The sequence below is a fragment of the Salmo salar genome, chromosome 14, assembly GCF_965601325.2.
Source record: "Salmo salar chromosome 14, fSalSal1, whole genome shotgun sequence".
NCBI classification, from domain to species: domain Eukaryota; kingdom Metazoa; phylum Chordata; class Actinopteri; order Salmoniformes; family Salmonidae; genus Salmo; species Salmo salar.
Window position 1 is genome coordinate 24,796,983 of NC_138304.1, and position 13,877 is coordinate 24,810,859.

The following is a 13,877-nucleotide window of genomic DNA, read 5'->3' on the forward strand; positions in this document are numbered from 1 at the left end:
ACTTCAAGTTATCCGTCTGGAACCTTGCACTTACACTGCTGCCATCTTGTGGACACCACTGGAATTACAAGCAGAGTGATGGCTGGAAGTGGGACCTTTCTCTTGCATTTCAAAGATGGTGGTAGGAAAGAAAACTGGGTTTTTTTCTTTGTATTTTCTTCTACCTGATCTATTGTGTTATATTCTCCAACATTCAATTCAAATTTCCACACACTTCAATGTGTTTCCTTTCAAATGGTACCAAGAATATGCATATTCTTGCTTCAGGGCCTGAGCTACAGGCTGTTAGATTTGGGAATGTCATTTCAGCGAAAATAGAAAAAAAGGTGGCTATCCCTATTAAGCAAAATGTTAGTAAATGTAGCTGGCTACATTCTTTCTTTGACAAACATTAGAAATATGATGGCCTTGCATAGTTTTTGCAAAAAATACCTTACTTTTTCATTGTAAGCTCATTTACTTGTGTGGCTGCCAGCCAAATAGAATTGCACTTCTGTTGTCATAATATGAAAATTAGGCAATTTTTTGGCAGAAAACTTTAAATAAATAGTTTCAACAGTATTGAGGGTATTGAAAAACCATCCCATGGCTATTTCCAAATACCCCAGTATATGGTACACTGTGATGATATGGATATTGAATTTGTTAATGTTTTCTTGACATTGTTGAGATCTATTGTTTTTTCCTCATGGATCTCTGCTATGCACTAGTGGTCTTTTGACAAATCTAACTGCATGGGTTTGGGGACTTTGGGGAGTTCTTAGTTGAGAGCATTCATCCTTTTCCTTTCCCAATTGTTTGTTCACAGGGAGGCATGATCGCCTTGCTGCTGTCCATTTTGTGCCTGGTCCTCATCCTCTACACGCGCAGGCGGTGGTGCAAACGCCGCCGTGTGCCCCAGCCCCAGAAGAGCGCCAGCGCCGAGGCAGCCAATGAGATTCACTACATCCCTTCGGTGCTGATGGGAGGCCAGGCCAGGGAGAGCCTGAGAAACTCCAGGGGCCAGGGTCACAATTCCAGTGGCACGCTCAGCATCCGAGAGACGCCCATCCTGGACGGATACGAGTATGACATCACTGACCTGAGACACCACCTGCAGAGAGAGTGCATGAACGGAGGAGAGGACTTTGCTAGCCAGGTTACACGCACCCTGGACTCCCTTCAGGGCTGCAATGACAAGGCCAGCATGGACCTCACACCTGGGGAGTGTAAGTACAAGCACCCATGTATGCACACACACACACACACACACACACACACACACACACACACACACACACACACACACACACACACACACACACACACACACACACACACACACACACACACACTCTTACACTGTTGATGGTGGTGGAAAACGCTGTGTCAGGCACCGCTCCAGAATCTCCCATAAGTGTTCAATTGGGTTGTGTCATGCGCTGCTCCAGACTCTCCCATAAGTGTTCAATTGGGTTGTGAGTGTTCACACTTGCACTTTCTAAAGTGGGCTAGCGCTGACCTTATCCCAGCGCTAGCTGCCCCTGCTCCGGAGCAGGGGCACTGACTTTTCAGGGTCTAACCCTCACACAAAATCTGCACTTTCACTTAATTTGCATACTCTCGTGATGCCTGCCACTCTTGTTTAGGCTACCCCAAAGACCAAAACATTGTCTGAGTCAACAGGAGAGATTATTATAATAATTTTCCATGAGTTTTGTCAGAGTCTCGAGTGACGAAAAGTAGCTAGCTAACAGCTGCTCTCTCACTCGAGGAGGAGCAGCACAAAGCAGAGCTGTTGCTATGGTTACTCTCACACGCAGAGCTGGGGCAGTAAGGAGCAGGTGACAGACAAAGACAAGCATCTAACTAACAGAGGAAGTTACTGTATTTCTGATTTCGGGTTTGGGCACGGCCTGAACGTTGCGTTTGTGGGTAGGGTTTGGGCTTAAATGAAATGCCCCTGCAGGACTACAGATATAATGTATCATTGGTTGTGTGTCAGAGATTAGGCTAGTTTATACTATGTCTATTGACATAATGCACCAATTTGTAAGTCGCTCTGGATAAGAGCGTCTGCTAAATGACTAAAATGTAAAAAAAAATGTAAATGTAGAATGCGACATGTGTCGCTGGTCAAACCAACATTTACTTTATACTCCGGGGGAATGTCTGTAGACCATCGCTGCCTCTGTTGGTTTCCTTGTCGTAGACAGATGAAAAAATATATACTGTGACCCTGTCAGTTGTCATGGTATCCTGACTGAGACCACAATGAAAAAGTGCGAAAGCTCAATAATTCTCCCGTCACACTCACAACCGTAAGCTATTTTATCTAATTAGCTTGCAATGAACTTGTAAATAATGATCTTGTTGTAAGTTTATTTTCCTGTAATAATGAATAAACATTAGCTAAAGTTTAGATGTTGTCAGCAATGATATGGTCATTATTTGAATTGGCTAGCCATCTAGCTAGCAAGCTAGAAACTAACCAAAACATTGTTAACAAAGTTGCTTTTAGTTGCCTGGTTTGCTGGATTGACATTTATTTTTAATTTGTATATTTCACCTTTATTTAACCAGGTAGGCCAGTTGAGAACAAGTTCTAATTTACAACTACTACCTGGACATATACAACATTTATTTTTAAACTAATGGGTTTATTTGTGTGCAGAAGTTATGCTATTTTGTACAACTAGGCTGCTGATGTCATGCAGCCTGTCATTTTTGTGTTTATACTTTTTCATAACAATATGTTTGATGTTGGACGACAATAGAATGTTTATGATGTCACTGTGACAACTGTCTACTGACATGTCGATAGACCAACTAAGCCAGCCTATAGAATGTAACATTGGTTGTGTGTTGTTTGTCCGTTAGCCCTGGGATAAAATTGGGACTCCTTAGCCCAGCGCTAAAGCTTAGCCCAGTGTTAACAAATGCTTGTGTGAATATGGGATTACAGTGCCTTGCAAAAATATTCATCGCCCTTGGCGTTTTTTCCTATTTTGTTGCATTACAACCTGTAATTTAACTGGATTTTTATTTGGATTTCATGTAATGGACATACACAAAATTGTCCAAATTGGTGAAGTGAAAAGAAAAAAATTACTTCTTTCAAAAAATTCAACAAAAGAAAAAGAAACGGAATAGTTTTGCGTGCGTATGTATTCACCCTTTTTGCATCCAATTACCTTCAGAAGTCACATAATTAGTTAAATAAAGTCCACCTGTGTGCAATCTAAGTGTCACATGATCTGTCACATGATCTCAGTATATATACACCTGTTCTGAAAGGCCCCAGAGTCTGCAACACCACTAAGCAAGGGGCACCACCAAGCGAGCAGCACCATGAAGACCAAGGAGCTCTCCAAACAGGTTTTGGAGAAGTACAGATGAGGGTTGGGTTATAAAAAAATATCCGAAACTTTGAACATCCCACAGAGCACCATTAAATCCATTATTAAAAAATTGAATGAAAATGGCACCACAACAAACCTGCCAAGAGAGGGCCGCCCACCAAAACTCACAGACCAGGCAAGGAGAGTATTAATCAGAGAGGCAGCAAAGACACCAAAGATAACCCTGAAGGAGCTACAAAGCTCCACAGTGGAGATTGGAGTATCTGTCCATTGGACCACTTTAAGCCGTACACTCCACAGAGCTGGGCTTTACGGAAGAGTGGCCAGAAAAAAGACATTGCTTAAAGAAAAAAATAAGCAAACACGTTTGGTGTTCGCCAAAAGGCATGTGGGAGACTCCCCAAACATGTGGAAGAAGGTACTCTGGTCAGATTGAGACTAAAATTTAGCTTTTTGGCCATCAAGGAAAACGCTATGTCTGGCGCAAACCCAACACCTCGCATCACCCCGAGAACACCATCCCCACAGTGAAGCGTGGTGGTGGCAGCATCATTCTGTGGGGATGTTTTTCATCGGCAGGACAGGGAAACTGGTCAGAATTGAAGGAATGATGGATGGCACTAAATACAAGGAAATTCTTGAGGGAAACCTGTTTCAGTCTTCCAGAGATTTGAGACTGGGATCAAGGTTCACCTTCCAGCAGGACAATGACCCTAAGCATACTGCTAAAGCAACACTCGAGTGGTTTAAGGGGAAACATTTAAATGTCTTGGAATGGCCTAGTCAAAGCCCAGACCTCAATCCAATTGAGAATCTGTGGCATGACTTAAAGATTGCTGTACACCAGCGGAACCCATCCAACTTGAAGGAGCTAGAGCAGTTTTTCCTTGAAGAATGGGCAAAAATTCCAGTGGCTAGATGTGCCAAGCTTATAGAGACATACCCAAGAGACTTGCAGCTGTAATTGCTGCAAATGGTGGCTCAACAAAGTATTGACTTTGGGGGGGGGGGGGGGGTGAATTGTTATGCACGCTCAAGTTTTCTGTTATTTTGTCTTATTTCTTGTTTGTTTCACAATAAAAAAATATTTTGCATCTTCAAAGCTGTAGGCATGTTGTGTAAATCAAATGACAACAACTCCCAAAATGTGTTAATTCCAGGTTGTAAGGCAACAAAATTGGAAAAATACCAAGGGGGTGAATACTTTTGCAAGCCACTGTAGCTAGCCCAGGGCCAGTCTTAGCCTGGGGCGAGGAACAATTCAGTGTGAAAAGCCCTTTTGTATCCCTCATTTACTCAAGTGTTTCCTTTATTTTGGTAGTTACCTTTATTTGTGCCCGTGAAGTGAAATGAATCTTCAAACTTCAAGGATATCGAAAGAATTTAGTAATTTGGTCCAACACAAAGAAATATTTTTGGCACTGTAGGATTTATATAATTCTCTCATGCAACTGCTACAGTAATAGTGTAATGGATATTACATATGACCAAAGTGCTAGTCGTATAACGACTCTGGCTATGGTCTGAGCATGTGTGTTTTGCTAAACCACTAAATCATCCATCTGACCCTGCTAGGAATACAAAGTCCTTTCTATTTTGCTACTATTCATCTTTATCACACTTGCTACGGTATGTTTTGACTATCTACCTACAATAGGAGGGAATACAATACAAACAATGCATCAGAGAGAAATTATTCAGAAGCATTCAATATTGTCTAAGTCAAATATCATACACATTTTTGGCTTATTGGCTATTTTGAATGTACTCATTCATTCACAGTCATTTGCTTTGGAAATATCCTCATTTGTAATCAGTGGACCTTAGAATTAAAAACACCCCCTGAGAAATATATGGAACAGCAATGATTTGAAATACCCACAGAATTTCAATTAGCACAAGACATACTTTTCCAAATGTAAGAAATATGACATTCTAGATTATGCTGATTGGTTTTGAGATTGCATCTTGTTTCAAAGTCTAAATAAAACTCCCAGGAGGATATTGAAGTGGAATAATTTCATGCATTTTACATTAAGTGCTAAACTAATTTAGATAAGGCAATTAACTACCTCAATAAAAGCCTCTCTCAATATTGTTGGTTGTGGTGAGAAGAAATACCAGCCCACCAGCCAATGAAATGTTCTCTAGTTGTGACAGGAAATGATGCATTATAAACTGACTTGTTTTGGCTGTAGCTATTCTGTGTGAACACTACAGTCTGTAGGAAAAACAAGAAGAGGCGATAAAGTATTTAGCCCTATAAGGATATACTTTACTGTGCAGTGCTGATTTCACATTTTTATCCTGTACTAGTGGGTTTATGCTACATCTGTCTCGTTTCTCTCCCTAATTATGATTGTTCTGTCATCATCAGGGAGTGACAATACAAAGTTGTCCCTAATGAACAAGTACAAGGACAACATCATAGCCACCAGCCCCATTGACAGCAATCACCTGCAGCAGAACACTCTCCTCCCCCACAACACCTCCACCAGTCAACGCAAACAACGTCTGTCCAGCAAAACCCGAGGTGAGTCATTCATCGATCCATATCCACTCCCATTCTGACCATTGTGTGTTCTCTGGCAGGAAAGGACAAAACACACCATGCCGACCCATGGCTAGAAATGTGGCCGAAACGTGTTTGTGATCACCTGCTGGTTATTGACGAACAGTGCCGATAATGTACATTTGTCCAGAAATGACAGCCAATGTTTTGTTCAGAGGCAATACGATGGCTACCCACTGCCTTTAACTATTCGTAGGCACGGTGTGTTTTGTCCTTAAAGGGATACTTGGGGATTTTGGCATTGAGGTCCTTTATCTACTTCCCCAGAGTCAGATGAACTCATGGATGTGTCCAAATGGTATCCATGAGATCATCGGATTCTGGGGAACATAGATAAAGGGCCTCTTGCCAAAATCTCGAAGTATACCTTTAAGAGACTGTTAAAAGAGAGTATTGAAAAAGAGGGCATGTCATTCTGAAATGAGACACCAGTTTGTTCAGTTGACCCTGATCATAATCCACTTTGCTCCATGACTGACTAGTGTGGATGGTTTATTTTCTGGTTAGAAAAGCAATTCTAGTGTGTGGGATGTTATAGAATAGAGGATTCAAATAGCAATGTCACGCTAACCAGCTCATTCAGCATGTAGTGGTAGCTAGTGAACTAAAGAGCTGTTGTGTAAAGTAATTTTACAGTTATGAAAGATTAATTTGTGTCAACCACCATTTCCATCTCATTTTGTGAATTATGATGAGAAACAAACATGACTCTGGTTACAGATAGAGAAGAGTAGGGTTAGAATCGTGCCAAAGGGTTAGTTGAGTCACCTCTTGTTTCTAGGAAGCCATACACAAAATGAATCATGTGACCAAATATTTAGGAAGAGGTCATCATTTCATGGATTCTGTGAAGCAAGAAAATATATGATAAAAGTGGTAAGCAAGTTAGGTCCAAAAAACAAAAAAAAGATTTATTGTGTATCTAAACCAAAGTAGATATTTTTCAGACTGTTTTATAGATCAGTTGGGGTCTCTATAAACTACAATATGAGGTCCTAAACCTAGCATGAAAGTGTGTCCTTGTACTGTAGCTGTGGGCTAATATAGTCAAAATGGTTGCTTTGGGGTCAATTGTGCCTTTTGGCCAGGGGCAAGTTAAGCCAATGGTCAAATCAATATACCCCATACAAAGGATGATTACATCTGGTCAGTTTTATGCATATACAGTTCTTTCACAAAGTATTCACACCCCTTAACTCTTTCCAATTTTTTCTTGTGTTACAGACTGAATTAAACATTGATTAAATTTAGATTTTTTTTGGTCACTGGACGATACACAATGCCCCATATTGTCTAAGTGGAAATTTCTACAAATGAATTGAAAATGTTAATCTGAAAATGTATTCAACCCCTTTGTTATGGCAAGCTTAAATAAGTTTAGAAGTACAAATTTGCTTAACAAGTCATATAATAAGTTGCATGGACTCACTCTGTGTGCAAAAATAATGTTAGCATGATTTTTTAATGATTACCTCATCTCTGTACCCCACACATACAATTATCTGTAAGGTCCCTCATTCAAGCAGATTTTGCACAATCCAGGTGTGGAAAGCTCTTAGAGACTTACCCAGAAAGACTCACAGCAATAATCACTACCAAAGGTGCTTCTACAAAGTATTGACTCAGGGGTGTGAATACTTATGTAAAATAGATATTAATGTATTTAATTTGCAAAAAATTGCTGAAATTTCTAAAAACACGTATGTTTAATCCATTTTGAATTCAGGCTGTAACACAACAAAATATGGAATAAGTCAAGGGCTATGAATACTTTCTGAAGGCACTGTATATGCATAGTATTGAAGACAGCTCGCATTTGTGCGATTAGTCAAGTTCAAAAGATGCCTTCCTCAGTTGTGTTCAGCCCCCTATGCAACAATTGAAGTGTTTTCTTCCCAGGCATTATCGCTGGGATATGAGGTTACACCAGGGCCTGAGCCTATGTTAAAAGTGTTAAAAAAGTACAAAGTGTTAAAAATGGGTCCCTATTCTCAATTTACCCCATACCCAGGAAAAGCTATGTTTTCAAAACTGTAATGTTTACATGAATTCAGATTATTTCCAGGGAAACACAACATCCTGATATACAGTACCAGTCAAATGTTTGGACACACCTTCTCATTCAAGGGTTTTTCTTTATTTTTACTATTTTCTACATTGTAGAATAATAGTGAAGACATGAAAACTATGAAATAACACATATGGAATCATGTAGTAATGAAAAAAGTGTTCAACAAATCAAATTATATTTTAGATTCTTCAAAGTAGCCACCCTTTGCCTTGATGACAGCTTTGCACACACTTGGCATTCTCTCAACCAGCTTCATGAGGTAGTCACCTGGAATGCATTTAAATTAACAGGTGTGCCTTGCTAAAAGTTAATTTGTGGAATTTCTTTCCTTCTTAATGTGTTTGAGCCAATCAGTTGTGTTGTGACAAGGTAGGGGTGGTATACAGAAGATATCCCTATTTGGTAAAAGACCAAGTCCATATTATGACAAGAACAGCTCAAATAAACAAAGAGAAATGACAGTTCATCGTTACTTTAAGACATGAAGTTTCTTCAAGTGAGGTCGCGAAAACCATTAAGCGCTATGATGAAACTAGAGTATACTGCACTTCAGATTGCAGCCCAGATAAATGCTTCACAGAGTTAAAGTAACAGACACATCTCAACATCAACTGTTCAGAGGAGACTGCTTGAATCATACCTTCATGGTCGAATTGCTGCAAAGAAACCACTACTAAAAGACAACAATAACACGAAGAGACTTGCTTGGATCAAGAAACACGAGCAATGATCTGTCCTTTGGTGTGATGAGTCTAAATTTGAGATTTTTGGTTCCAACCGCCGTCTCTTTGTGAGATGCAAAGTTGGTGAACAGATGATCTCTACATGTGTCGTTCCCACCGTGAAGCATGGAGGAGGAGGTGTGATGGTGTGGGGGTGCTTTGCTGGTGACACTGTCTATGATTTATTTAGAATTCAAGGCACACTTAACCAGCATGGTTACCACAGCATTCTGCAGCAATATGCCATCCCATCGTGTTTGTGCTTAGTGGGACTATCATTTGTTTTTCAACAGGACAATGACCCAACACACCTCCAGGCTGTGTAAGGGCTTTTTGACCAAGAAGGACAGTGATAGAGTGCTGCATCAGATAACCTGGCCTCCACAATCACCCGACCTCAACCCAATTGAGATGGTTTGGGATGAATTGGACTGCAGAGTGAAGGAAAAGCAGCCAACAAGTGCTCAACATATGTGGTAACTCCTTCAAGACTGTTGGAAAAGCATTCCAGGTGAAGCTTGTTGAGAGAATGCCAAGAGTGTGGAAAGCTGTCAAGGCAAAGGGTGGCTACTTTGAAGAATCTAAAATGTAAAATATATTTTGATTTGTTTAATACTTTTTTGGTTACTACATGATTCCATGAGTTATTTCATAGTTTTGATGTCTTCACTTTTATTCTACCATGTAGAAAATTGTAAAAAAAAATAATTAAGAAATCCATTGAATGAGTAGGTGTGCCCAAACTTTTGACTGGTACTGTATATGTATATATCTTGTTAGATAGAATACTATATTTCCTTTGACGTAGTGGTGCTGAATGTAAGAAATGGCTCAACATACCCCACTCTCCCCTACTGTTGTTTTGGTTGAAAATATTTATTTGCATTCCTGTGCTCATGTACTTTGTGACTTTCTCAGAGAGCGTAGGAGAATGTTCCTTTTTCTGTCTGATATTTGTTGAAAACCTGTATTGTGGATATGCACCTGCAATGTCTTTTTGCTTCATAATGAGAACTTAAATCATTAGCTCGCTAAGGAAGAAAAAAATTTAAAATGAATAACTTATCAATAATAGACTTTGAGAACAGAGAGAGCAGTGTACGTAACACAGCACACTAGTGCCATATTCACTTGGTATTCTGGAAAGCCTGTTGGGCAAAACAGAAGTAAATTAGCTGATCACTTTCAGAACAGAAAACGCTAAAGATCCAATCTGTTTGCTAATTCAATGGCAAAATAAAAGCATACCATGTCCGCAAAATGCTCCATTGGCTCTTGGCTTCCCCCAGCCTATCTGTCTCTCAGAGTTATGAGCAGCCTTTGGTTTTCTGCTCTCTGAAAGCAATCTCTCACAGCCCTACAGCCCGCTCTCAATGAGATTGCCGCCTTCAGAATTAAACATACACCATTTGCATATTTATCTTATTCATTTAGTTGAATTTGTTTATTTGGAACACCAGAGGACAAAGAACAATGGAGGACAACTCTAAATGCGTTATCATTTTATCTGCTCTTTATCTGATCCTTTTTGTGACAACTTTTTCTCTCCACAACAAACCCCTTGGTGGTTCTATGTACAAAGTGTACACAGTCCAGTAAATCGGAATTGGAAAGACTAAGCCTGAGGTTATATTGCTTCATCTAATGTTTTTGTTTGGACATCTATTGTTTTTTGTTTTGGAATCCGAGTGATAAAATATGCACATGCACATGTAAGGTCTTTATGCTATTCTCAGTGGACATTTAACAGCGTTTAGTATTGGGGGGAAGCTTTTACACATCAAATGTTTATGCCTCCCTCAAATGTGCTGCTCAATGTGTATGGCAAGCCAAACAGCGAGGTTGGGGTGGCTGTCTTTGTCACAGCTGTTGTCTGTTTGGTGTTTGTTGTCTGCTTCAAGGAGCCCTTGTCTTGTTATACTGAACTTGTTATTCATACCGGGAAATTGAAGTGCTAGTCTCAAAGCAACTCTACTATTTTAATTGTAACATACAGTACGTTAGGGATCCTGCCATACAATTATTCCACATAATATTTGGAACAACAAGCCCAAAGATGAAGCTGTTTCTGAATTTGGAGTCAAAAGTCATAATAGCTGTTCAAAATGTTAAAGATTATCATCTGTGTCCCAGCAGTACTGCTCATGCAATCACCTGATCTTTTCACACGTTTTTGAGTCACTCAAGTGTTCTTCTCTCTACAGTTGTGTTTACAAGCCTTTTGTCAGATTTCTCTTTGTAGTACTCATTTGGGTTTTTGCACCTCTCCCCAGTGATTGTCATTCCAGTGTCATTGTCGCTGCTGCCAAAAGTCCTCTATATTTATTGAGATCCAGACCCCGAAAGCTCCGAGCAAAATAACTGTATTGTAAGAGGTATTTGTACCTGCAGTGCATGCCTAGTGCTAAGCAACATCATGTGTTGAATGTTTAAAAGATTCCGTCTTTATTCGTTGCCATAGAGCTTTGCACCTTTTGCCCCGTGCCTAATTGTTGAGGCTAACAGATTATTTTCAAACTGCTGCCTTCGATTTGTTGTTAATTCCTTGGAAGGTGCTTTATTTCTTCTTTGTAACCTAGAGAAACACTAATTGTATCCTCTGAGTGTCATTTGGAAATTTGTTTCACCTCCTTTCACGATTCTATTTTTTGTCCTTGATTATATCAATTTTTAACTCAGTCCTTGAGAATAGTTATTTTTTGTTAGGAATTGTTATGTGCTATAAATGTTTGTAAAATAGTTAATCAATGGCATCACTATTGTTTTTGTAGTTTATATGCTCCCTGTGAATATTGTTATCAAGTCAATGTCATTCTGCTGAAACAGTGCCTTAGTAATGCCATCTTGTACATGAAACACCTTGTTCTTTACACTACTTTTCAAGACAGAGCTTCCACTTTGTCAGATGTTTATGCTTGCCAGAGACGTTTTTATTCACCCTTTGTTTTGGAGAACCTTTTGTGGTTTAATTAAAGGCAATGTCTTGGTTTGGATTTTTTATGCTATTGTCAATGAGCAATTCAAAATGAAGTTAGTGGTGCTAGGATTTCCAGCTGAGCCAGCATAGCTTTAAGCTTTGATGGATTTGCCTGCTTACTTTGTAATAGCAAAACCACTAAAACTTGTGAGAAGAGCTACAACACATCCTTTTTAAATTATAGGTTTCAATGTTAATGCTTCTACCAAAACAGTCATTTGCATCAATTGGATTCCCACTGTAGTCTATATAGCCTACTCAAAACAATACCCTTTTAGGTATGCTATTTTCTTAATGCCAAAGTCTCAATCTAATGGCTTCAATGAGATAATGATTATGAACATGTATTACTTTATTCTCCCTTGCGTTGTACCAGAACAGCACCATCTTCCATCTCTGTAATGGATAGTGGATTTAAAGTCATAATATGGACTGACACAAACTGTATTATCCCCCGACTGAGGATACATATTCCACGGCCCAGTCTTATCATGCATCTCTTTTCCTAATGCAGCATAATGAAAGCATTTGTCCTGTGCTGTGCTGGGTAGGATAAACATAAAAGTACTGCACTATGGGTAAAATTCAGACCAGAGATGCGCACGTAAATGTAACTTTATTACCTTTTTATGCACTTTTCTCATACGCGCATTTTGACCTTGAACTTAAGCATGGAGGAAATGCAAGTGCCAGCAAGGTGAGCGTTTGAGAAGGGTGCAATTGCGGCTCGCAATTAGGGGTGTTCCTTCATCTGCAAGAACCTCTATGCTATGACTCCGGTACACAGGTGGGACACGGGGGTGTTCCAGTACAGTAGGTGGTGGTATTGCACCATAAATTTGGATGCCAACTGCTGATAAACCCCACAGAAGAAGAAGAGGTAAGGGCGACAAGCAACAACGATAGCTGTCGGGCATTGCTTTCCTGCAGTTTTATGGTGAGGGCAGGTGTTCGGCAGGCGGAAGCGAATGACACTGTGTGCTAGTTAGCTAGGAGGACTGCGGTACACAGCAGGCGGGAGGCTGGGACGACACCGGTAGCTAGCTAGCTAGGACACCGGTAGACAGTGTCATTCGACCCCTGGAGAACTCAGATAATACTTGTATTTACCTTTTGACCCACATTTTAATTGCATAGACAATCTGGGAAAATCCAGAAAATCTAAAGTGTCAAACAAGCATGAAGATGGCATGCTTTCAGGGGGGGGGGGGGCATTCACGCAGGAACCAATGGGATGCCCACATGCAGGAATGCAGGAATGCCCTGAATTGTGGGCTGCAATCACCCACTATTGACATGTTTGGGGAAATTAAAGATATGGAGATGTGGCAGAGGTGTGTCTATAGATACACCGTATTATGGCCTTCACTTAATTCCTTAAATAATTCCACTACCTTTACCCGCGAGGAAATGATAAGTAAGGTCTAGCGAACCTGCCTGTTCCAAGTGGAAATAGCATCTAGGACTACTTTCTGTTTTGCGATTGAAATAACACCATTCTCCATGCACTGTATATGATAAGAACTATTGATAAGAGCTAGTTAAATGAGTAATCTGTTTGGATAAGGGGATTGTAAATATAGGCTAAATGACAGTCTATTTTAGAATGTTTTATTCATATTCCATAACTTTTCCTTTTTCCTTCAATTTGTAGGCAATAGGCTATGTTAAATATTATTAGCCACTACCTGTAGTGTAGGTAATAATCCCGTATATTTAACTGCCAATTTAGTGTTTGTTCTATTACATTGTTTGATTTAGATTACCTTTATTTATTTCCTCTGTAAACGCTGTCACGTCCTTGTGGTTGTGGCTGATGGTCAAGTAATAGTGGATGCTATTTAATGAAGGCCAAATACAAATTGTAGTATAAAATACATTGGGGCATGTAGGCTAATTAAATCATTATGGAGCTCATTTATGGTGCTCAAATCATTACTTTGAACTTGATGCACGGTGCAAGACTGGAAACTTGCTATCACACAGTTCCATGATCAATGTGGGAAATTAGGGTATTATAATTATATTGTAGGCTACACTACTTCCATTGTCAAACCACTTTTTTTTCGTTTGTGCGTAAAGGCTGTATTTTTCCATGAAGTAGGATTTAGGATTATTCCATAAACATTAATAATAATGTGTAAAATCAGTGTTTTTAAATCGACCCATGGGTTCTAAAATGGAGATGACAAAT

The 13,877-nt window shown here is 39.7% G+C and overlaps 1 protein-coding gene across 5 annotated transcripts in view; it reads left to right on the plus strand.

Moving 5' to 3' along the window:
• The window catches only part of LOC100380755 (astrotactin-1), a 299,659-nt gene that overhangs the window by 77,555 nt on the left and 208,227 nt on the right, over positions 1–13,877 (plus strand). For all 5 annotated transcript variants that reach the window (XM_014140030.3, XM_014140032.3, XM_014140031.3 and 2 more), the window contains exons 3-4: positions 809–1,208; positions 5,719–5,874. In XM_014140030.3, the coding sequence (XP_013995505.1) occupies positions 809–1,208; positions 5,719–5,874 (556 nt within the window). The remainder of the gene's footprint in view (positions 1–808; positions 1,209–5,718; positions 5,875–13,877) is intronic.